General features: G+C 42.1%; 1 protein-coding gene across 6 annotated transcripts in view; it reads right to left on the bottom strand.

Annotated features, from left to right (window-relative positions):
• The window catches only part of MPHOSPH9 (M-phase phosphoprotein 9), a 30,062-nt gene that overhangs the window by 4,334 nt on the left and 323 nt on the right, over positions 1-25,405 (bottom strand). The window contains exons 1-19 of one of the 6 annotated variants that reach the window (XM_044440510.1): positions 24,554-25,373; positions 21,967-22,099; positions 21,018-21,162; positions 19,757-19,846; positions 17,080-17,594; positions 13,884-14,007; positions 13,104-13,194; positions 11,800-11,903; positions 11,081-11,203; positions 10,190-10,557; positions 7,503-7,658; positions 6,926-7,013; positions 6,117-6,332; positions 4,749-4,796; positions 3,560-3,624; positions 2,806-2,907; positions 2,244-2,384; positions 1,785-1,972; positions 225-389 (exon numbers count right to left, since the gene is read on the bottom strand). In XM_044440510.1, coding sequence (XP_044296445.1) covers positions 225-389; positions 1,785-1,972; positions 2,244-2,384; positions 2,806-2,907; positions 3,560-3,624; positions 4,749-4,796; positions 6,117-6,332; positions 6,926-7,013; positions 7,503-7,658; positions 10,190-10,557; positions 11,081-11,203; positions 11,800-11,903; positions 13,104-13,194; positions 13,884-14,007; positions 17,080-17,594; positions 19,757-19,846; positions 21,018-21,162; positions 21,967-22,070 — 2,833 coding nt within the window. In that variant the 5' untranslated portion in view covers positions 22,071-22,099; positions 24,554-25,373. Of the gene's footprint in view, positions 1-224; positions 390-1,784; positions 1,973-2,243; positions 2,385-2,805; positions 2,908-3,559; positions 3,625-4,748; positions 4,797-6,116; positions 6,333-6,925; positions 7,014-7,502; positions 7,659-10,189; positions 10,558-11,080; positions 11,204-11,799; positions 11,904-13,103; positions 13,195-13,883; positions 14,008-17,079; positions 17,595-18,897; positions 18,937-19,756; positions 19,847-21,017; positions 21,176-21,966; positions 22,100-24,553; positions 25,374-25,405 lie in introns of those variants that run through there. The other 5 variants (XM_044440509.1, XM_044440512.1, XM_044440513.1 and 2 more) reach the window with 5 other exon arrangements.

The following is a 25,405-nucleotide window of genomic DNA, read 5'->3' as shown; positions in this document are numbered from 1 at the left end:
AGCAGTTGCCCTGTTCATCATCCCTCCCTCATGAGCCCTGCCTTTCCTCATACATTCGTTGCAACAAATAAACCCGTTACAAGGATGAACAGGGTAAAAAATTAAAAAGAAACAAGGCAGCAGAACGGCACAAGTCACATACAAGCTGGAAGTGGGCCAGACTTTGACTCTAACACAGTTAAGTCATCCCTAAAACTGCCTCAGCCAAGAATGGTGATTCTCACTTGGTGTATTTGGCTTCCTGTTTGAAGGTGGGAGAGATGAGGACCGCTGGCCGCCTGGTGGGCTGTATCTTTTGTGCCTGACGTGGTCTTTGCTTTTCTCTGGGGACCGGGTGGAACCCAGAGCGGTTTCATCAAAGCCAACCACTGGACGCCGAGTGTTTGTTTCTGGAAGAAGGAAGAGGGCGATTTTAGCATTATGTGTGGCCTTCCTCCCCACCCCCTGCTTCCCACAAAGCAGTTCAAGAAAACTCTAACGAGAAAATAGCAGTATTAAAAATGCATATGCACGGAGTACATTGGAACACTTAAAAGATGATGCAGAACACCCGCCCGGCAAGCAGCAAGAAGAACAAAAGCTCACTGAAGGAACATCTTGTGAACAAAATACTACAGGTTCCCGAGTCTCCCCTTTCTGCCTCCTCAGATCTGGGGAATGCATGCAAAGAGAGAGCGATCCTCGTGGAAATGAAGGCAAGCTAGGCAAGGTTTTGCGTTCAAGGAGTGTTTCCAGCGAGCAGAAGCCGGGAACCAACCGCCTGCCACCACCCTGTGGGATGTTTTACCCTAAAGATGTCAGCCTCTCGTGTGCACTTGGTCCGAACAGCCACCTCACAGTGAGATGAACGACCATCAATGCCTTCTTTACCTGGTGCAGCTTCACCAAACCAAGACTGGACCCTCCTACAATCTGACAGGCCATTGCAACCAACCACCCAGAAAGCCGGCGAGAAGCGGCGGGTGAACCGTCATCGCTACAGCCTCTTTGATGGTACTATTTTAATAATCTGTTAACATTCCTACTGATCTTGTGCAAGATGCTGCGGGAACTGTATTAGCTCAGGTAAGATAAAAAGTGTTAAAATGCTTTTACTCACTTCCTGGCCACTAGTGTATCCCTTCCTCTATGATCAGGGTCAGCAAGTCCGTGCAACTGGAGCCAGGCCATACTGAACTTTGTCATTCTACCTTCTTTGAACAGAAAGTGAACCCAGGCACTTTTCAAGCTAAGCTCAAACCCTGCCCCTGCTTTTAACACTTTGCTTTCCCTGATAAAGAAAAACAACAGCCAAGTAGGAAAGCGGCAGAACAATGGCAGTAATTCTAACAGGTAAATTAAAAGGCAGATCAAATCACAAAGAGAAAATAGCTCTTTAAAAACAGACACATTCGACCGATCCAAGAAGAACTCATGGAAGATGCAATTCTGAGAAGAACCGAGGTGTATTCATGACAAATGCACCAAAATTAGCATGGAACAGTAATCCATATGTGTGAAACGAAACGAAACGAAACGAAATGCAGTGAATGGTGACGAGAAGCCCCCCGGATGGCTCTGCTGGATCAACAGGCATTGTTAAAACATCAGAGAAGCTTGCATAGCTTCTCATTAAATTTTTTGTCAGGAAATAAGTGAGCGGCGCTTGCCAGACTACGCCTGGGTGTCACAGAGCGGCTCATCATCTAAATGTGAGCCAGACTTACTCTAAAACATAAGAAAGAGTTGTCAGCAAGACCAGAACACGTGGTCCGGGAAGCCTGCGACCCCTCGGGGCGGCTTACTTGTGGGAGCTGCCACCTCCTCTTCCTCTTTCGATGTCTGGGTGCCCCAGTTTTTCACTGCCTTCCTTTCTTCGAGTTCTCTGAAAGCTTTCATGACTGGTGTCTCTGGGACTTTGCTTTCCTTTTTTGCGGTTTCATTTGTCAGTGAGGGATCCGAAGAGGAATCTTTTTCCGGAGGTGACTGCTGCCTAGAAACATACATCTGGATTTATTTGCATAGCCAGTGTTTGCGGGAATCATGCTGATCAAAGAGCTGCGCACGGGGAGGAACAGGTTTCCTAGCACCTTTTTATATACACGTATTGGTTAGATGCAGGCAGGGTTTGTCTGATAAGAAACCCACCAGTGGTAGATTAAGACGAGGGCAGATGCCTGCTGGCAAAACTGCTTCCATGCTGCTAGCGGAACTCCTTTGGAAACAGCCTCTCTTGGCCAACAGAGCATGCGACCTCACTTTACCTGCAAGCAGCGTATGTTTCTTCGAGCCGGTTATCTTTGGGGCTGCCTTGGGCCTCCAAAGGCTGGCCTGTGAAGATGGAATACTCAGATCCTGGTATCAGCCATTTCCTTCTGCTCACATCACAGCTTGCTAATTTGCTGCTGGGACAGAAAATGTGAGGATTTGTGAAGCATTAGTTCTTTTGTTTCGCCAGTGTATTTTACTAACCAAAAGAAGAATGAATACACACTGTTGTCAATACAGGGTTGAGGAAAACAGATGATACAGAAAACTCTGTTAAGTATAAAGGAATTAAAATAGAGGTCTTGTACGAAATGTCAACGAAGAAAGCAATTATCTCCCCTTTGCTACTCGTGTGGCAGAGATGGCTGACGTCAGAATTTCGTGCTTGAAAAGGAGCAAATTAAATAAATCCCCTTTTATTCATTCCTAACATGTCTGCATGACAGGATTTTTCCTGCATCCAGCTAAACTGGCTAACCAATTCTTGTTACATCTTCCCTAAAACCAACTGTGGCTTCACATCCTTCACTGCCTCACAGGGTGTGACTTGTTACTCACTTGACATAAGATGTTCTGAAGTGACTGTCTGCAAGATGTCGAAATTTGAGCAAGTTTTCATGTTCCAGCTGCTTGATTTGAGCTTCAAGTTTTGAGACTGTTCTAAAGCAGAAGGCAAAGACGTTGTTTTACAAAGCGATTTAAAAATAAAGATATAAGGTAAGTCTGATCCAACAAGTCTGTCCCCATGGGGTGTGACTCAGTGGGAGGCAGTTGGAAACGTTCTGCCTCACTCCAATGTGATTTGTTTTCCTGGCCTGCACTAGCAAGCCGCCGAGGTTTCAAATCTCTGCCCAGATCTCGTAACGGATTTTCACAGATCCAAAAATGAAAAGCCCAAAGTGCTGTATGTGATTCAGACAGCAATGCTTTCTGTAAGCAGTAAGATGGCATGGAGCTTTGGGGTACATACATACTGTTGAGCAGAAAAGCATAGGAGTAAACTGCTGAACAGTTTTGCCTCAGCCTCGTAACGTAACTAGAGCAGTCTGAATAGGCTGTGAGCCGCCTCAAGAACTTCCCTTAACAGACAGGGTGCAGGCAAGATTTACTCTTTCAGGTATCATAAAGACCATGCCTGCTTGGTCATTCCTGACTCTTGGGCCTGCTGACTGGGGCTGATGGGAGCTGACAACTGGGAAATCAACAGCTGGGAAGGCCATAGGCCTCCACGCCTGCTTTTTAGCAACAGTTTTACAATACTTAACTAAAGCTAAAAATGCCTTTCTCACTTCAGATTAAATGGCTCATTTACCTTTTCAAATCAGAAATCTGAGTGTGTGCATCCAGCAGCTTGTTCTCAGTTATGTTTAAAGAATCCTGTGGAGAAGAAGAAAGCACATATTAAACTTACATTAGCTGTAAACACAGAATTGATCTCTGAGCTAATCTTGAATGATAACACATCTCTTCTATTTCTCTGGGCATCAATCCTGTTAGGCCTTTAGTTTCCTCTAGAGAAAGCTTAGGGTATTAATTTTGCTTCACCATCACTAGCTAATAATTAATCCCCATATGGAGCCTGTCAGGATAGATCCACACTGGCTGCTAATGGCAGTGAGAGAGAGAGAGAGAGTCTTGTAACATGGGGCTTGGTTGATTTGCCCAAGCAATCCATGTTTCTCCAAGGTTCCCCACTTTCAGGCACCTATGGCGGAGGCACAGCTAGCTGGACCCAGACTTCTTGCTTGAAATACACTGTGATATACTTTATCTATTTATTTAAAGCTTTCATTTACCATCTGACTACTACAGTCTTGGGGCAGTCTACAATAAAAACAGAATAAAAGGAAGCACAGCATCCAATAATGATCACCAATAATATCAATAAATGGACAAGAGCCTTAAGAGGGGACATACATTCCGTTTCTAGGACTAGATTAGTGACCACTAGGTAGCCATCACCCCTACTCCGGAATTAAAATGTCACATAAAACAAAAGGTTTGTTTCAAAGAGGCACCAGAATCATCTAGTTTTTTTCCCTTTAATGTGTCGGTTTGTATTAATGGTCAAATGCACATCTGCTACATATCCAGAAGTGAATTAAGCAATGCATCCCAGGGACCACAGCTTCTGGCAAATGGCCCCCTTCCCCAGGCTGCAGACACTGCTGTGACTTCGGCTTCTAAGCTGCCTGCTCTTTGCAAATACCGCAGCAAGCACAGCAGCATCTGCACTTCTGAAGTCACAAGAGCAACACTGGAAGAACTCAGGAAGAGGGGAGGGTGGAAATGAGAATCTGGAGAACCCTAAAGATTCCCTGTCACTGATCCCATGCCAGTGAGATGGGGCAGCTGGCTGAGCCAAGAGGCTTGCCTCGCTGAGATTTTAAAGGCAGCAGGTCTTAGGACAGAGGCCTACGATACAAGACAAGACAATGTATCCTCAGGATTGTGCTCTAAGGCTCTAACCCATTTAAGCATGCAGCTAATGCGCTTCTCACCTTTACTCTCTCATGTTCTTTCCCAAGGGACTCGTATTCTCCTAAAAGCTGCGAAGAAATAAATTATTTTTGTCATCATTTTTGAGATGCATAATCACTAAAGTTAAAAAAATCATCTAGTTAGCTAAATTTTAACCTAATATTTTCCTGCCAGGAAGAAGGGGGAACATTTATTCAAGTTTTTCTGCAAGAGGCCACCAAACCAAAGAGGAACAAAACGACACTTTCAATGCACAATTGATACATAAACAATTTCCCCCAAAAGAACAGTTTCAGTGTGAAATTAAGTTCCCATTCCAATTATGCTTCTTCCCCTCAATTATATATTTTAAATTTTTAAGAAAAAGACAGTTCAGGGTTTGGGTGGACAAAACCAAGGAGTTCATAGTTCAGCCCTGCTTTCCTATCACTAACTGCGAATGTTCAAACAGGCAGAAATGGTAGAACATCAGTATAAATCAGCTGCCTCCTGTTAATATTAGGGGGGAAATCCGTAAGATTACTGACTCTAACTGGTAAAAGCCAGTGTGCGGCAGTCAGGAGACCACCGGCCTGGGATGCAGGAGGTCAGGTTCCAGACCCCACTTGGCCATGAAGTTCACTCAGTGACTCTGGGAGAGTCACAGACTCTCAGCCTGCCCTACCTCACAGGGTTGTTTGAGGATAAAATAGAAGAGGAGGAGGATTATGCAAGCCACCTGTTTCTTGCAGGAAAAAAGGCAGGGTATAAATAAAATAAGCAAGCTGCAGATGTCAGCCAAAAACCTCCTATGTCATACTTATTAGTCATCTTAGATATACCCATCTAAATAGAATTTAACTGGAGCTTGTGAGGGATGAGTTTTCGCCTATCCCTGGTTGAGCTAAAAAAAATAGCCCAATTAGAAACTGAGAATTAGAAATACCAGAAATACAGAGCATGGGCTCAAAAGCACATCTATTTAACTGCAGGAGACAGAAAAGAAACTGAGTGGGCAGTGACATCAAAGATTTGCCTTCCCAGCTGTAGAAAAGCAAAGCTTAACCATCTGGAGTCAAACAGAACAGAATACTTTTTCGAGAATGCCTTTAGATGAGTTTATTTTTAAAATACAGGCTACCACAGAGATAGTTGTATTTTAGGAGAGACAACTCTGTACTTTTACTAAAGAGATGTCCATGAAGGAGTTGCTGAACTACCAACATCTGGGGGAAAAGATTCCTGTCGTAAGGAAAGATCACCTCCACCAAGAATCCTGGTAGGCAGCGGCTGGCTTCCAGCAATGCTCCTGTCTATCTGGCAGCAGAAAACGGGTGCCTGACTGGACTACTCAGAGTGTCTACCATCCCAGATGGTCCTGCAGCCCAAGTGTGAGGCTGCCAACTTACATTTTGAAACATTTTATTTTCTTCCTTCAGCCTGGCATCCTTATTGTCTGAGAGCTTGTAGGCTTTTTCAAAGGCCTCTTCTAGATCTTTAAGCCTCCTCTTGAGACGGCTGATGGTATTATCTTTCTCCTTGCTGCTTGAGCGCATTTCTTCCACACGTTCCTGCAGGGCCTTGGTTGTGCTGGTCACGGCACTAAAGCGCTCCCTCCAGTCCGCCTGAAACACAGAGATGCCAAGAGTCCTACAAGCGAGTATGAACAGGTCGTCTGAAAGCACACGGAAGTTTTGCGGCATAGAAAGGAAGGCGGCCCAGTGGCCAAAACCAAGTCCCCATGTTTAGTCTTCTTCTGAGCATCGCCAACAGGTTATCAACAAAATATACATGGCCTGAGCGTGGTGGAGCTCGGCGGAGCGCTATTTGGCTCGCTCCTCCCACAGGCACGCTCTCAGGCAGCCCCACAGAGAAGGCAAGCTCTGCATGCGTCTATGGGCTCCCGGAGGGCCTATATTTGGTGCACTCCCCCAGCTCCATTGGTGTGAGCCGTTAACGGGCTCCTCCTCTTCCTGAATCGTTACATCAAGCACCACTATGCCTTTCTCCACCCCCACCCTCGCCTTCTGGGTTGTACGCCTACGGGTAAAGCCCGTGCCATGTTTTCATCTTTACACAGCTTCTAGAAAATTTTAGGTGCTCTATAAATAAAGTTACTTCCATCTGTAGCCTTGCTGGACTCAAGAGGCCTGACCTGGCCTTTCTGACTTGGTGGACTGGACTGAGCTCTTCTATTGGATTCGTAACATACACTCACCACTTCCACTTCTAGAGTGTTGTTTTTATTTTCAAGGCCTCTCGTGCGATTATTAGCTTCGTTCAGTGCTGCCTCTAACTGGCTGCATCTACAGATTAAATGAGAACAATTCTTAAAGCATTTGCATGAAAACGAGGAAGAGGAAGACAAAGGCAAAGCAGAATTTTTGGCTTAGAGTTATGCAAGGGTTGTTTAACCCTTGCACAACCAACGCTCATTGGGTTCACATGACACAACGGCCTCCAAGTGGAGGTTACATATGCAACTGGTTTCCAGAGGCACCATCATGTGTTGTACAATGAAAATAAGCTATTGCAAGTCACGGCCTGTACTCACTAATTTATTTTGAAAAATGAAAATTCGTGCTAAAGCAAACCTGTTTGTGAAGAATAACAGCACTTCTTTTTTTGCACCAAATCCCTCCATAATTAACTGGCATTTCACAGTCACCAAAACGATCACTATATCTTCACACAGCTAACAATACATGCCCTATATCTTCAAAGCTGAAGCAACAATACACAGAAGGATCTGTTTCAGAAAAAAAGAACTTTCAAAAAGAGATTTCAACTATTACCTGTCAGCAAGCTTTTGATTGATTTTCTTCAAGTCTTCGGAAGGAGGTTTATGGCTCGCCTCCAGCTGCTGTTTTAAGCTTTGGATTTCTGAATCGTAATAAGCTCGTAGATCAGCAATATGTCGAGCATGTTTTTCCCTCAAATTTTGCCTAATCCTGGTTTTGAAATAAACATGTCATAAAAACTTTGCAGCATACTGGACAGTGATGTTTTTCAAGCAGAAATAAACGTCCTAGCACTTGTAGCTCAACACTGGTAAAAACACATCTGTTGCAATTCACCTACTGAGTGGTTTTGCCCCAGCAAAACAGATGATCTAAAGAAGTGAAATAGTCCTGAAAGCACAAGGAAACTTGAGAGCACTGCCCAACACTGGAAGAGTGAAGAGCTACCCACCTATGAACTGATCCTAAAAAAGATCTTGGACTGTGCAGAAATGGACAGATTGACTTTGTCACTGAAGGAGAAAGAAGATACTGACTTCTATCAAACTTGGGACTCTTTTTATTATTGGCTAGAGAAACAGGGCTTCGCAAAGATTTAAATATGTTCGTAAGTTAACATAAAAAGAAAAAATGTGGGGGGGCTGACCCAGTAGGTCCGATGTTTCCGATGACTGATGTTGTTTTTAGTCTGTATTAGGTTTATTTAGAATAAAACTTATTCAGATAAAAAAGGAAACTTGAGAGTGGTGTGCTTCTTAAATGTGCGGCATCCCACATTCTGCACTCTTTTGAAACTGAGAAGAGTTTTAGGAGCAGCTTCATACAGCACCGGAAGTTCTTGCTGTTCAAAGCCAACTAGTCAAAAGCCCATCAAAGCCAATGGGTGTGCCGAAATACCCCACTCACTTCAGGAAAACGACAAGGATGCACTGCACAACCTACTGACAATATAAAATCCAAACAGCTCTTGGGTTTATGCTGCTTATAATGCTATGGCTTGTTTTTTGGGTCTTACTTCATTTCTAAATTGTTTTAAGAGGCCTTCATGCAAGGGGCAGCATACAAATGACATGAATAAATACTTGAATTTCTATTACCTTAATCTGTTTCTCAGTGTTTTTACATGAAAGCACCTATACTTAATTCAAGAGTGTACCTCCTCTTTCTACATATTACAATGCTTAATGAGAATAAGAGGGGTCTAATGCACATCTGCATACAATCACAAACTTTGTACTGATTTACAATAGGGAAAGATCTGCAGAAAGAACAGCTTTCCATTTCCCATGCACATTGTTCCTTTCCTTCCATCTCCAAGCAGGAGACAGTTAAATTTCCTTTGTTCAATATATTTTATCAATGAAAGGTACTTGAGCTGGGCTTTGTGAGCAGCAGTTGTTCAGAAGATCAAAGACAAGCTACACTTAATAAGTTTAAAAGCACATTGGGAAGGTTGCTGTTTGAGAATAAATGTGAAGCTGAGAACCGCCCCGAGGCTTCGGCGAATGGGGCGGCATAGAAGTGTTTTAATAAATAAATAAATAAACCAAAGGGACAATGACAAGTTGTGGGGAGTGCAATCTCCCACGGCTGTAGTCCTTCAAGGTCACTTTTCATTATAAACACCCCTGGGGCTTTGTTATGCCCATGTAATAGTGCTTGAGCTGTAGTTTGGAGTGGTTAAGTATACTCCTACTTGTTTGGTAGGCCAGGGAGAGAGAGAAAATAACCTCCAGCTCATTTTGAAGAGCAAAGTATACACAGTGTGAACAGTGACTCTGTTTCGTTAAACCAAGGCCGGCCCAGTCATGCCTAGCACAGGGAGACGGGGTGCTCACACGGCCAGCGCCACCCTACTCATCCGCCCGCCAGTCACGCCATTCACTTCCAAGCCACGAAGGAGGCTTGACTCTTATCACCCTTGAGCACCCCCTATTTTAAAGAAAATGGCGGGGGAGGACACCCTCTGCTCCGTACATGATTGAGGCAGACCCGGGTGGAATCAAACAGACGTGCCACCTGCACATTACCCTTTCTTTGCAAAACAGAAACCCAGTTGCTAATAAACACAATGGAAGAAAAAAGAACAAACACTTGCTAGGCCACCAGAGCTGTTTGCTAGCCCACCTGCCCACGCACGCCATTTATGGCAGGAGTGGGGACCCTCAGGCCTGATCTGACCCTAAGGGGCGGGGAGCCCGTTCTTCATATTCCTCCTCCCACCACTTTTCTCTCATTACCAGTCATTTGATTTCTTGGCTATTGTGCACTTTTCCCACGTTCTAAAAGGTTGAAGTGACTTTCTTAAGGCTTTGTTACCAGCTGCAAGAGCTTCAGAGAGCCCTCCTAGGCATGCTCCTACAGGCAGGGGAAAAAAGCAGTTCTTCAGGATGGGGAAGGCTGGGAGTCGTATAACTTTTTCCTAGCTAAACATGCATAGGATTGTGCCTTTAAGTTACACTGTGCTGGCATTCGGGGTTCCCCACCCCTGCTTTAAGGCCTAAAAAAGAATTAACTGAACTTTAGCTAAGTTTCCTGGCTGGTCATCAGGAAGGTACTATTGTTATTTCATCATTATTATTGAATTAATTTCTATATCACCCAATAGCTGAAGCTCTTCGCATCACAGGTGACCAGCAAATATGTGCAATGGAAAGCCTTAGGAACGGAACAGAAAGGAAAGGAAGCAGAATATTGCAATTCTTATTTAAAAAGCAAGTTTCTTACACAAACAGCCTTACTTGGAAAATACCACAGGATCTTCCACACATGTGACTGAAATGCTACACTCTGGCAAACTATTATCAGCCGCTGGAATCTGGGACTGGGCAGCTGAAGATGGAGTTAGTGTTAAGTTGTCTTCATCATCTACGTTTAAGATCTCATTGCTTGGATAAGAACTGTATTTTGGTGACCCAGCGGATGGAGGAGATGTTATAGTACTTGTGTGCAAAAACGAGTCTGTGTCTGAATGAATAAAAAAGCCAGGATCTGCCATGGAGTCTGGTGAAAAGGACACCCTCTCCGGGGTCCCATCAAAGCTATATAAAGGAAGTCCTGGATTCTGTTGGCCTGGTTTCATATGCAGCGTTGGGTCAAGGGTCAGGATCTGGAAAACAAACATCAGTGACTGGAGCTGAAAAATCAATATCCGGCTATTTAGTGAAGGATCTTTCATTTTGCTACTGAAGCATCCAATGTGGAAGTCGCTGAGAGGGAAACAGCAGCTGTAACTTCACACTGGGGGTGGGGTTTGAGGAGTCAGCTCGCAGATGGATCCTGCTTCAAAGCCCTGCCAAGTTGTTCCATCCAAAATAGGACAGGGGCAGGTTTTCTCTTCCCTGCACTGTCACATTTCCCCTTCTGCTGAAACCAGTGGCAGGGGAAAACACTACTGCAGTATTGCTTAGTGCTGGACTGCTAGTCCAAATTGGCTATGAAGTTCACTGGGGGCCTTTGGGCCAACCACTGATTCTAAGCCTAACCAACCTCACAGGGCTGTTGTAAGGATAAAATGGAGACAAATACAAAGACGACGGTGAGAGCTCCCTTGGTTCCTTCCAAGAGCGGGGAAAGTGGGGTGTAATTTTAAACAAATAAATAAAACAGCTGAAATGTTTGAAAACTATTACCTCAGGGGGGTGAGTTGATTGTAACGGAGAAAGGTTCCAGTCTGGAAGTTGCTTACTTTCCCTTTGTTTCTTATGATATATATCCTTTAAGGATGATGGCTTCACCTCATCGCCAGAAGACAGCTAAAAATAGAGCAGATAGGATGGATGTTATTTTAAGCAGGGCATCTAAATTTAATGAAAAGATTCCAAGGTAAACTTATATTTGCTTCCAAGAGGGAAAACGTGACCACTGTGGTGATAATCCATGTGGTGTCTGAACTATGCACAGATCAAGAGAGCTTTCTCACTCACTTTACCAAGATGCCTACTGAGTTGATTCCTGACACGGCTGGGAAATGAGAACGTCTTTACAAACAGAAGCTCTAACCAAGGCATGGGGGGTGCCCACTCAGAAATATTCTAAAACCACCCTAGGACCGTCAGCTTGAGTTAAAGACAGAGCGAGCCTGTAGCCGTTTGTTTATGGAGCTCTCAGGGACCGTGTGCTGATGGGATTCTACCACAATGGTCAGGAGGAAGCAAATCTGCTCCTGCCGAGGCAGGAACAGCAACTGTGATGGGCAAGACTTGTGCCCTTACATTTTGTCCACTGGTGTAAGAATCAGGTGCACCTGATACAGTCAACAGTGACCACAAAAGCTTATGGCAGAACAAGTTTCTTAGACTTTGGACTCTTGCTTTATTTCTTGCAATAGAAGGCTAAGGAAAAAGGATACCTGCTCTGAGGACATTTTTGTTGGAAGGGTGCAAAATTCATTTCCAAGGTTTTCAGGCAGAGTGTGGTACATCTCCTTTTCATCTAGTTTCCAGTATGTCAGTCCTAAAAAGCAAAAATACATCAAAAACAGATTTCTGCATTGAAGAAAGCTGTGAAGCCTAACATTAATTTTTCTGATTTTCACATTATGGGTGCAAATTTGGTCTTATGAAATACTCATGTCTGAAATATTACGCTTCAGAGCTTTAGCTGTAACAAGCTTTGACATGAAATAATGCTAAAGATAGCGTATTAATACTGCAGAGGACTCTAGGGGAATAAAAGTCAAGAATGTAATAAGGATATTTGTGCTCAGCAATATTTTAACATGATCACCATCTGAACTGTCTCACTGTATTAGATTTAAACGGGTATACTAGCTCATGGTATCTGCTTAACGAACAGGCCTTTTAATACTTCGCCACTTTATCTGCTGTAAATATAAGTGAAAAGTCAAAGCCACCCATACTGAAAGAAGGTAATACATTTTAGAAATGTAAATTTTAAAACCAAATGGCACTTCCCATTCTTCCCATCTCTCTTCTACATGATGTGCTTGGGTTAAAATGAAACGATTTACAAGGTAACAGCAAGGTTACACGTCCTTCCTGCCCGTGAAGCAGCAAGCAAGATAGTTGAGTCTTGCTGGCTACCTCTAAGTTGAGATAAATTTACAAAACACCGGTTCATTTAGGAACAAGGTCATTAAAAACAGAAGTACAGTGCTCCCTGTAAGCATGCATAGGAAGCACGATGATCAAGAGGGCTGCTTGATGGTAAATATCTGGCATTGAAACTCCTTGCAAATTTCAATCTAGTCATTTGGTCATTCCTCTTAAAGGAGGTTCTTCTGAGTTCAATTGAACTCATTGAACCAGCTCAACCCTATGCGTATTTTCTCAGGGGTAATCAGTTCTACTGAGTTTAAGGGCACTTATTTTCAAATAAATGCGTATAGGATTCTGCTGTTTAAGTCCTGAGGAACTCAATGGGACTTACAGCACATCTTTAGACAGGTTTACTCAGAAATATGATTTTCAGTGGGGCTTGCTCCTGGGTTAGTTGGCATGGAACTGCAATCTTTAGAAGGTCTGCTTTGTTTTCCAGGATTGGACCCATGGTCGTACACTTTGCAACTACTGCAACAGACAGAAACGGGACTAAAAGCACAACAAACAATGATAATCATGCCAAACATTTACAGCTGTTTGGCATTTTACAATGTAGTAACCAAAAGAAGAAAGTATCAGCAGTTAACTATACCTGACGTATCAGACACTAAAGAATTCTGGCTTCCGTGTGGTTGATTGAGGTAAAAAGGATAAGATGGCAAAGCAGCAGCAGCAGGTTTTGTCTGTAATTCCATAGGAAGGGGAGAAAACCCAATGATTTATAGACCAATGCATGGAAAGTTACAAAACTCATAGAATACAAAAAGAATAAGTATACAGCAACCGCAAAAGCAACATTGAAAACAAATGCAAGCAAATATTTATTGCCATTTAACCAAAGTTGCCCTAGATTCCATGCCCTAGCGGCATAATCCGATACATGTCTCCTGAGAGGCACCACTGACTTCAATGGTGCTTACCGTGAGGTAAGTGAGCATATGACTGCAGCATATATAAGCTCTGTACAGAAACAGTTGTACAGTCCTTGACTAGGCCAAGAACTGATGCACCAGCCAAGGTCCAAAGAACCATGCAAATAATTCCATACACCCAAGAGGCGTTACGGTTCACAGATCTCGAGTGGCAGAACTGCAGGCTGCACAGCAAGCCACCCCTGAAAGGGAAGGGAAGACGGCTGTGAGACGAAAGAGGGGGAGCGCTAAAGATATGCCTGGGCACACACACAGCGGCTTTAGCCATGCCTAAGTAGAGCTCTCTGGATCCTTGAACGATATGTAATCGCCAGTATTATGACTCAGAAGTAACCCCCCCACCCCAAGTTCAGTGGGCCAGTAAACGGGCAGGGGATGGCAGCCAAATGGAGGAGAACGATTATAGTTCATTTTGAAGAAGCGGGTTAGGAGCAACTCACATCCTCCAGTGCGAATGCCTGGGTCTGCTCTTCCCCCTGCACAGAAGGAGCATCGCCTTCTTTTGCATTTATTCTCTTCACTTGGTTTTGTTTCAGCTTTTGAGCCCAGGATGTTAAAGATTTACTGCAGGAAGGGAAAAGAGAACAAAAGTAGAGAGAGGTTGGTCTTTTTTTGTTTTTTTGCCAGAGTGGTGCAAGTTAAATTTATTTAAAGATTTGTTTCTTGCTGTGCCCTCCTAGGTATTGCATATATTGAACTGTCCTTGGACTAAAGCGTTGTTGGAAAGTGAGGGAGGAAACTCAGACACCAAATTGATTTTCCATATTGTGGTTTTCAGCAAAGGAGATTGGCAAGGAAGCAATTGCTCCCATGAGCCTAACACAGGACATCCTGTAATTTGGTTAAAATAAGATCTGTACCAAAATGAAAAGATGCTACTTACTGTTAGTTCTTCAAACCCTTCAGAAACTCATATATCAGAGCAATGTTTAAAATCTACATGCTCTTATTGTATAAATTTTCTAAATATTTTTATTTTATCATAGAAATATCAGAATATAGATCCCTTTAACACAGAAAAATATTTTAAAAGCAATTTGTGCTCAGAACCCCACAGATGCTCCTAATGAATGGTTCATATCAGTCAGGGTACATGGGCTACCATAAACCCACAGTTCAGAGCATCTGTGGTTTACGTGATCATGATCAAAGCAATGGAAAGTAACAAGTTACACTGATGATCCGGTTATAACAATCCATGTTAGTTTAAGAGCAACAGCCTCTCAGAATTATGTAAGGGACCGCAAAGCTGTCTTTAGTCAGACTCTCAACACTAGAGTACTTCTGATAGTAAGGAAACTGAAAATCGAGCAAAGCTGAGAGAGAGAGAGAAAAAGTGCAGTATTAGTGAGGTATTACCAAGTGCAGTCCTGCTGGATAAATGCAGAAAAAATACTCTACCATCACATTTCCAGTCAAATGCCCTTAGGAAGGCCATGAAGGCCATAGGTTTTGCCTCTGAGCAACTGGTATTCAGTGGCCTACTAACCCTTTATAGAGATCTGCACAACCAGCTGACCTACCCTTTAGGCCTTTATCGAATTGTCCTTCAAAGTCATTTAAGCTAGTGACTATTACCTTACCCTGGTGCAGCTAATTCCTTACATTAATTCTGTACCTTGTGGAGGACTTTTTCAGCTGTCCTAAATCAACTGCCGATCAATCAATATCACTGGATGACCTAAGTTCTAGTATTAAGTGAGAGAAGGAAGCGGCAGAGAAATCCTCATACTTTCTCTACACAATGCATACCTTTAATGTATTTAAAAATATTTAGGTTCTTGTCATTCATCTTCCCTCTTTCAGCCATCAGTAGTTCTATGCAGGGGTATAAGTAGCATTTTTGCTATTGCCACAGGCTAGGGAAAATGCCACTGTTTGCATAGGTTCCCACTCCCTTCTGAGCCCTGTTGGCACAGATGACCGAACAGTTCACTTTGGAGATGCCTGTTGTGTGTGTGCACGCAGGCACTCTTAGCGAACAACCACAGACTCCCATTGCTGCTGCCTTGGAAATAAATGTGCACGCACAGTTCATTCCTGTCAGTGAAACGGCGAATGATATGGTGAAAATGCACCCCTGAAAAATAATGGTCAAGCCACATACACTAGAATAAGCAAAAACTATCACATTTTAGTTCATCCACCACTAAAGGAATTTCTCACACCAACCTCTTTACTGCGGGACAAACCTATTGAAGCAGGGGTTCATACTTGGATTCTGTATCTTTAGGTACATTTCTTACATATGGATTGCTATTGTTATGTATATGTTTTAAACTGTACACAGCCCTGAGAGACCTGTGGGGTATAGGGCAGTATAGAAATGCAATAGAAAAATAAAATCGTTAAGCTCCTCCAGGGCAAAAGGAATAACGTAATAATTTCTTTCCTTGGAAGCTCTAGGGAGAGCAAGACCGAAGCTGTCCATATAGGTAATCTACAGCAGCCTTTCCCAAGTTCCTTCAGATGTTGTGGGCTTCAATCTCCATCAACCTCAAGTGTCAGGAATGCTGGGACCTATAATCCCAAACATCAGGAAAGCACCAGGTTGGGGAGGTCTGGTCTGTTGAAAGGGGCTGTAGCTCAGTGGTATGTTGGGAGAGCAGGAAATGCTGGGAAAGACCCCTGTCCAGAACACAGAGAGATGCTGCCAGTCAGCATATATAATAGCGTTGGATCGACGGGTGGTTTAGGCCAGGGGTCGGCAACCTTTAACACTCAAAGAGCCATTTGGACCCGTTTCCCACACAAAAGAAATAACTGGGAGCCACAAAACCCTTTTGACATCTAAAATGAAGATAACACTGCATATATTGTTTTTTACCTTAATGCTATGTATATCTTCATTATGATTTAGCTGCAGCTCTTGTTCAGTCACTAAAAACTTATTTTTAATCTTACATTATAAACTAGTAGGACTCCTTTCATATATTTTGAATAGGAGAACAGCTTCCTGAAGAGTCAAAGTCAGTGCTAACGGACTGCATGCATTAAACAGCAAACCCCACAAGTTCGTCAGCAGTAAAAGCAAATGAATCTACCCACTTATCATTAAACGTTTGGTTTTCTTCAGAAACGTTTCTTTTCTTCGATTTATCCATGGTTGGCCTACGGGGGTGGGGGGAAGCCCAGTAAATCGGCTGCATTCCTGAGCGGAGCTTCGAGCAGATTGGCGGCTGTGCCGGCGTGCGTTTTGAGCGACGGAGCCGCAGCGGCGGAGTTCAAGAGCCACGTGCGGCTCCGGAGCCGTGGGTTGCCAACCCCTGGGCTAGGCATAAAGCAGCTTCCTATTGTGTCCCACTCCTCACAGTTTGACAGCGATGCAGCTACTAGTGTGCGTCAGGAATTTGAAATGCAGGGAAATGCCACACGCTGGCAACATTTCTGCCTATTCAGAAAACAAATCTGAGAACTTTTCAGGAGGCCCAGAATGCTGTTGAATAACGTTGCATCAGCAACATTGATTCAGATACCACCAGAATGAGGAATGCACCCTTTAAAATATCTAAATAAACTCAAATGCATGTTATCCGGCAAATATGTGCAGCAATTACTAGCTGAGGAGCAGGAAACTGGACAAAGAACTTACTAACCGTAAAGATAAATCTAAATACACCAAGATTGATCACTTACCAATTTGTTTTTCCACACTGACCTTCATTAATCATATGTTCAAACTCAGCAGGAAAAACTATATCATCATCCTTTAGTAGCGGACAATGTTCTACAGTTGTTTGGCTACACTCTGTGTTTTGAATACTGGCTGTGACTAAATTCTCCTGCACGGATGATGCAGCCTTCTGGCCTTTGGTGACCTCCTCTGTGTTCTCCACGCACATCTGAATGTCTTTACATTTGCCGGGACTCATTTCCACAGCGGAATAGGTGCCGTACCCACTGCTCATCGAAACACTATTCGCAAGGCACTCCTGATGCACGGCCGATGCTGCTGGCTGACTCTCCGTGTTGCTGCACTTGAGCTGGTCGGCAAAGAGCTCATTTTCTTCAAAGGTTTCAGAGTGCAACCCCATCGGACTTTCTAATGAAGAAAAACTGCTTTTAAGTTTGCCTGGAGAGCGTCGCTTCGTGCATGAACACACATGCTGGTTCTGCTGTTTCACCAACTGCCTGATTTCATTCTGTATGTGCTACGAAGAAAAATGGCAAGTTTTTAGAAAAGAAATATGGAAGAATTTCAGAGAGCTGCACAAGAGTCAATTTTTGCCATTTTGTCACTGCAACTGCTGCAAGACTTTTCACATACAGACACAACATGCAGAAATGTGTTATGGGACACAGATGAATAACCCATCGGTTGCTCAACTTTTACCGTCAAAACACGTGTGTGCGCACATCCAGCAATGCCTGGCTACACTGATATTAGAACTCTAATGCAACCTTGCAGCAAACACAAAACAATGGCATCATCTCAAAAAAACTTCAGTGAAACATGGTGACCTGAATTTTACTTTCATCTGGCAAGCTCTTTGGCCAAGAAGGTTAGTCAGTCACCCGATAGGGCTGATCCAACTAAACGTTTATGACCAGATTTCAGACTATGGGTGTTGAATGTAACATTGAAAGGAAATCCATAGACAAACTTGGAGGTACACCAAGCTAATTAACCATCTCCAATTTGCTCTGTACACTTGTCTCCAAAACAGACTCAATATCCATCTACTATGGACTACATAAACCACCCAGACCACTTCACCTGTAAGACAGTTATAGAAATAAGTATCTATAATTCGTATGCATCATCTTTTCCCTCCAAAGCTAAGGCCCAGTTCCTTCTACCTCTCCCAGATGTTGGGGGCAGCCTATAAGCAGATGTCACAAGCCTCCAAAAGAAGCACTGACGTAAACAAGTGATTGCTAAAGTAGATTTAGCAACCAGTATTGCACTTGCAATATGAAAGTTTTTATTATCTTATTTTACATCTTTTCTATATCTTCCTGTGAAATGCAGCTTAAAAAACAAAGCACTTTTCCAGCATCATGGGAATGAACCAAGTATGAATAGAAACAGCTTACAAATACCAATATAGAGTACAAACTGAAATTACTAATTTATCACATTTTCCTACACAGTCGCAATCAATGAAACCCTTTTTATTTTACCATTTTTAAAAGATGCTTTGCCAGCCTCCAAACCTAAGAAATTCTAATCAGATGTGACCAGTGTTTTTCAGCATTCTTCACAAAAGCTTTAGTGAATTGGAAAAGGCAAATTTGAAACAGGCAACAGCCCTTTCATGGGGTTAGTTTTGAAAATGAACAACCCCAGAACCATCACTCAATGAGCAGTCAGGGTTCTCCACAGCAACACATGACTTTAGATATCTATACACAGAGAAGAATTAAGAACATGAATGATAAAAGGTGAGAGACGTGTGGGGGGGGGAGTAAGAAGGAAACAGGAAAAGGAAAGAGAACAAAAAAGAACAATACCTCTTTGTTATTTGTTTCAGTTTCAGGAACTGTTGGTTACTATTAGTTGAGAGGGTCATCGGGAAAGGGAGAAAGTGACCAAAAGGATGTAAATATTAAAATGTACCAAATATATACATTTCAAACTTATCATATAGCTACTTCACATACAGACACAGATGAATATTTTGATTTTACTGTGGGAGGGAGAATTTAAGTTTCTGAGAAAGGGAAACTATGCTTATTAATAGTGTCCACATATTACACTCCAGATTAGAAAAATCCCAAAACAGTTGGCTACACACACACACACACACACACACACATATATATATATATATATGTGTGTGTGTGAATCTGAAATGGGCTTTCAGTTGTGCAGAGAGCTAATGTCTCAATATTTGCAACTTAATAGGAACTTAAATACTTTTCCTGACATATTCATAGTGGCAGTGATACAATAAGCTCCACACACTTCTACACAACTGGAAATCCCTGAGGCTGAAAATGTACCATTATTCCTCGGTAAGGACCTCTACGAAAGGCAATTAGCTGGCTTCTTCCTCTGGACTACAATTGACAGAACTATTCTAGATCTTATGAGATAGCAAAATGAGAAAATTTAATTTCATACTGTTAACATAAGGACAAGTGCTTATATGTATGTTTCGCCCTGCACCTGTATTTATTAAAGATGCATGCACAGATCCCTGTGCTAAATCAGGGTATCATTTTATACCACTAATGTACTGGGGGTGGGGCAGGGAGAAGCGGCATCAGTATCCTTGGCAGCTGTGCATGCCTCCGTAGCAATATGAACCTGACACTTTTGAGAACCACTATTTCTACTGAAAATAGTTGAGGGAACCAAAATACTTACATGGATCTGATGACAGAAATCTTTCTGCTGGGCAGCTATCTGGTCTTGGCATTGTTTCTCCACCAGTCTGAACAATTGTAACCACCCGGCCTATTAAAAATAACAGCATTTTGGGGAAAAACATTTCCTTCTTCATTTTTATTTTCCATTTAGCTCAGTAGGGGCTCAGTTCCAGACACACTGGCGAGGAATCTACCATGCTGTCTAGCAGTCCCATCTGATAAGTTAACCTTTGCCCAAGACCCCTGCAGTGCTCCAAGCAGCTCAGTATGGAATGATCATTTTCAAAAATAGGAGAAAAAGTGAGAACTTCAATCTGAAGCATGATTGTAGCTTCAGGGCATTTAAGTCTTCCTGTTGCAAAGGCTGAAACATCTGGCAACGTATAAAGATGCTAATTTAGATTCTCACTTTTAAAGCATAAGTGTCCACCAGCAGCCATTCCAGCAAGTTGTACGGATGGGAAAGGGAGGCAAAGCAGGGCCAGTCCAGCAGGCTGCGGAAAGCAGACTCGATTTTTTCTTCTTCCCACCCCATCTATCCTCTTTTGAGTGCTGCATCTCTTCAGATCTGACTGCACTTAAGATGACATTTTGGCTGAGGAGGGGCACAGAAACGTTTTAAATACATAAAAGAAAGTACAATGCAGAGCCACACGCAGCTTTGCACTGAAATAGGGGCATCAACGCTGCTGGAACTGGCTGAAACGGTAGAGATAACCCTTGGCTGAGAGATGCATCCTGACAGCACCCCTTGAAAGTGGACAAGGCTCGCCAGGTGTGCTTGGTAGCATTCTGATCAGATATGGTGGCTTTGGCCATGGTGGGACACCTGCTAAACCATGTGATATCCAGGTTCTCTGGCAAGCTTGGATCTCAGACATGGCACTTGGAAGGAGCCAAAGTCAGTGGCAGAACACATTGTGCACACAGAAGGGTTTGACTTACATCTCTTTTATAGCGGCGTAAAAGAGGGAAAGACCTCACTCTGTATACGCTGCTGTCTGCCAATATGGCAGTACTGGGCTAGACTGACCATTCATCTACCTCAGTATAAAACAGCCTCTTATGGACCAACCTGAAACAGGGCTGCAGAGCATACCCTTGGCAAATTAACAAAATACAGTTTTTCACATAGTGAGGGCTGCCTCTGACATGCAGGCTGGCATACAATTTTTCTTAATAGAACACTTTCATGGGTTTGTATACAGTTTAAGTGTTCATAAAGCATTGAGAACCCATTTTTTTAAAAAATTACGTACCTCACAGTTCAATAATTCTGAGTCTCCACTCCTCTGAATGTCTTGCATGAAGGAAGGCAGCTGATCAGCCTCGCCAGATATTACAGAAGGGCTAGCTTTCCCTGAGTAACTCGAGATGCCATTTGGACTGGGTGAGGGGCTGCTTCTGTTGGGAAAAACTGTGTGAATTATTAATTGAGCCAAACATCAAAACAAAGAAGTGTCTACAGTGCAAGCCTAGAAATCCAACTCTCTTTGCACTTAATAAAAAGACAGTAGAGTCTACAGAAAATGTACTTGGCACAACCCACAAAGCGGTTAAAGAGTTTCCAAACCCTGGAGAATGAATTGCTCATCCATGAGAATTATAGTATAATCACATATGTACAATTCTTTTTGTATTATTGCATCCATTCATATGAATTCCTAGATGAATAGGAAAACTAACCTTTAGGAAAGTACGTGACTGTGTGCTTCACAGCCATTACTGAAATGAGATGTATTATATTAGATTTTTGACTTAGGTGCCCTGTTTTGAGAGTTACAGAAATGCCTAAGAGGATCCTTTTCCTAGTGCATTTTTCCTTTCATACACTTCAAAATCTTCTTTAATTTAGCAGCTGCAAACATAAGCACTAGCCCCTTCAGATTTATCCTCCTATGAACTCCTTCTCCACCACTCTTAGTTTCTTCTAAAAGTAGGGAGAGAGAAATCAAATGTAAATAAAAATAGTAATTAATTATTAAAATAATAATATAGCATTTTCCACATATATATCAAAGTGGAGAAAAATGAACCCTGAAAAAGCTACATCCCTTTTTTTTCTTTCAAGCTGATTCTTACCTGGAGTTTTAAAAGATTCAAACAGGGTTGCATCAGCTTAGGTAAGTCTGGCTATGCAAAAATCAGATATTGAAAGGCTGCTGCTAAGAAATGCTTTAAATAAATTATGCAGTATCTCATGTTTACCTGTTATTATTTAAGTGATAGTCAAGAGAGTTTCGAGCATTTCTGGTATCAATGTCTACAGAACAGGACTCTTGCTCAATTTTCACCAAGCCCGGATTTTCCATATCTCATGCTTGCAAAGACTGTAGTTATCCTTTCAAACAAACAAAAAATAAAGGACAGAACGTACTTATATCAAAAAGGTAACTCAGGTTCACTGTTTGAAAACAAAGAATCTCACTGGGCATTTGTGGAACCTACATTTCAGAAGTTCATCTTTAAAGCTACAGAATATTTTCTGACATAAAAACTAAGCTGCGTCTTGACCGAATCTGGCCAACTATTTCTCATTTTTAACATACAATGGCTAGGATTAAGTAGCTGTGCTTACCAAAGAGAGTGAATCCAGAAACAAAGTAGCAGAACATAGTTACTATTTTCATTCTATAAATGAGGCTGAGAAATAGTTTAAAAGGTTCCCTAAATCAGATCCATTCCTCCTTTTACACCCCACTGGTTCTTACTACATTCTCTTGACCAGTCAACATCGCCAGAGACAATATATACACATATTCCTAGGTTCAAATTCATGGGTACAATTCTACCGGTCATGGACATCAATAACACTCCCCCATTGCTTTTCCACTCACATTGTTTACCAGTGCAGTCAAATCCAAACCCAATTCTATGTTATCAACAAAAGAGAATTCCCAGTTCTTACAAGACCACATTGAAATACCAGGAAATAACCATTTTTCAGTGCATTATGCTTGACCTACTTCTTCCTTTCCCCATTTCCTTGTGCATGAATTATTTGTACTCCCTCCTCTGTTTATTTTCCCAGCACAGTTAAGATTTTCCTTTAAAAGTTGTTAGATTTTTTAAAAAGAATTCTGCAATTTAACATTTTCTTTCCAAAATATATAAAATAAAAGCACTGAACATAAGCTTGACTAAGAAATTAAAATATAAAAGGAACAACGTGAAAATCCTTTAAGTTAGTTTTACTAAGAAAAGCGTTCTACCCTTTCCTATACCTCCAAAAAAATAACAGGAGCAGAAAAAAAACATATATAGCCCTGTTGAACACAATAGGTAACAAACAGTCATGTCATTACCATTATATTAGAAAAACAAGATGGGGAGAGGTTATTTAGGTTCAGATATTAGGGGTCAAAACAGGGGGTGGGGAAACAGTGGGATCATAGGAATGATTGCAAAGAAATACGACCTGAAAAAAAATCCATGTTTTTCTTAAAGAAAAAGCATCGTAACATGCATAAGAAATTGCTTTGCTGACTTAGCCAAGAAAGGATCAGTGTCAGTCAAATCAGCATGGACGAACTCATGTATTGCTCCATTATGTAGCTTTATTATATAAAATCCTGTATAGGGAAACAGCAATAATAACTAAAAATCTTTTCTTCAAATGTGTAACTAAGCAACTCAATTTATCATCGCAGTGAAGAGGGAGAAATTATGACAAGTCACTCAGGCACAAACACCTTTGAAAAAGAACTTTCCCATTGATGGCCAGACCACCATCTAAAGAAATTGCCTCTCCCCTACCTGAAGCTTTTGTTTCTCCTATACTTTCCCCTCTTCTGTTTTTCTACCTAACTACTTTCCCTGAATTTCAAATTGTCCCTTCAAAAAGTGAGCCAAACAGTAGCACTTCACCAGCTAAGGACTCGTAAGCAGCAGTCTCAGGCCTAAGTCCACTCTCTTGAAAAGTACTGTGCCATGTCAGAGAGGAAAGCAAATGCAAAAGGCAGAGAGGGGGCTGCGCCATTTAACTGATTAACTGACTGGCACCACTGATTACAGAACATTTACAGTGCAATCACCCACCCTATTCTAGACCTCAGAGTTATCACCAAGTATCTAATCCAACTACTCTTCAGTGGAGTCATTGACAAGAATGAGGGGACAATGCAGTACCAGGCCTTTGGGCATTTTTGCACAGACACATTAGATACACACACATTGTATCTCTCCATTTAGAAATATGGAGATTTAGCAAGGTTTGAAATCCTAAACATAGTCCAGACCTCTGAGAAGAGGACCTAATCTTTCTGATTTCAAATGCTTTAAGCATGACTAACTGCACAAGAGCAAGTCTTACTGAACACAATGGGGCTTTCTTTTGTGTGAATATGCAAATAAAAGTACTGAAAGAAAGAACACAATGTAAGAAATGGTGATCATTATTTCTATAACTATCTTTAACTACAGCTGCTGCTTGTCTTGTCATGCTTAATTCTACCCATGAGAATGTCATTAAAAGCATACAACTAGAGCATTTTAAAAGCATCAAGACTGTACATCACAAGAGCAAACTGAGGTAATTAATTAATGCAAAATAATTCACTCTTGAGAGAAAATTCCAAGGAATGTATTTCTGAATGAACAAAATACATGGTTGGGCAAGCCTCTCAGCTTCAAAGCCCCACCTATAACATGCGGAGGGTAAGGGAACTGACATTCCTTAGGGGATTATTTAAGGAATGACAAATTATTTATATGGTTGTTTTAAAGATGATGGAAACTATCTAAATGAAGTATTTTAAACAAAAATATAATCATTAAGCATTACAATATACATTACCTTAGCAACCTCCAAAATATCAGCTCTTCTGCTTTCTTAAACTGATATTACTTATTTGATTTCCCCAGCTTAGTAAATTCTTCTTTAGACTGTAAACCTCTAAAGGCACAATCCTATGCAAGTTTAGGAGGAAACCTACAACTCTCAGCACGCTCCAGCCAACTTCTCTTGCACTGTGTCCTAAACAGTTTCTTCATTTTCCTATTTATCTTACAGCACCTCATGTTTGAGGCGTTTCATTTATTAGCCTCTCTCTTTAGTCCCTTCCCCTATCTCTTATCTCTTTATCTGCTGCTAGTTATTTTCTATCTTGATGGACACCCAAATCAGTTTATACAAAAAATAAGAAAATGTTCACACTTACATTACAGAAATTACAAAATCAATTACACAACTTCCCCCACCACCGTAACATCCCAATTCTTTTTCACTACTACTTTTCTTTTTAAAACCCTATTCTCCTTTCAAAGAGTTCAAGGAAACATCTAAGGCCTTCCCCTTCTTTTACCAACCCTGTGAATTAGACTAGGCTGAAACATGCTGTATTACTTAAATTGATCCAATGGGGTTTTGAGGCAGGGGAAGAACTCAAACCCACCCACCTCCTCCGTATAATCACGAGCCCATCGTCAACCTGGTGCCCTCCAGGAGCTTTGGATTACGACTCCCTGGACATGCCAGGATTGGGAGCACTGCAAGTACAGAAGGCGGGACTAAGCCATAATTCCCCGCCAGGGCTACCGAATGACGAATCCATGTCTCTTTCCAGCCTCACTTCCCAAGAATTTCCTCCTCGCTCCCCATCGAGCCCAGGTCTCCACTTCCACTTTCCCCCATCCTTAATGGCCCATT

The sequence above is a fragment of the Varanus komodoensis genome, unplaced genomic scaffold (assembly GCF_004798865.1).
Source record: "Varanus komodoensis strain SLA01 unplaced genomic scaffold, ASM479886v1 scaffold38, whole genome shotgun sequence".
In the NCBI taxonomy this organism is placed as follows: Eukaryota; Metazoa; Chordata; class Lepidosauria; order Squamata; family Varanidae; genus Varanus; species Varanus komodoensis.
This window is presented reverse-complemented; position numbering and strand designations above follow the sequence as displayed.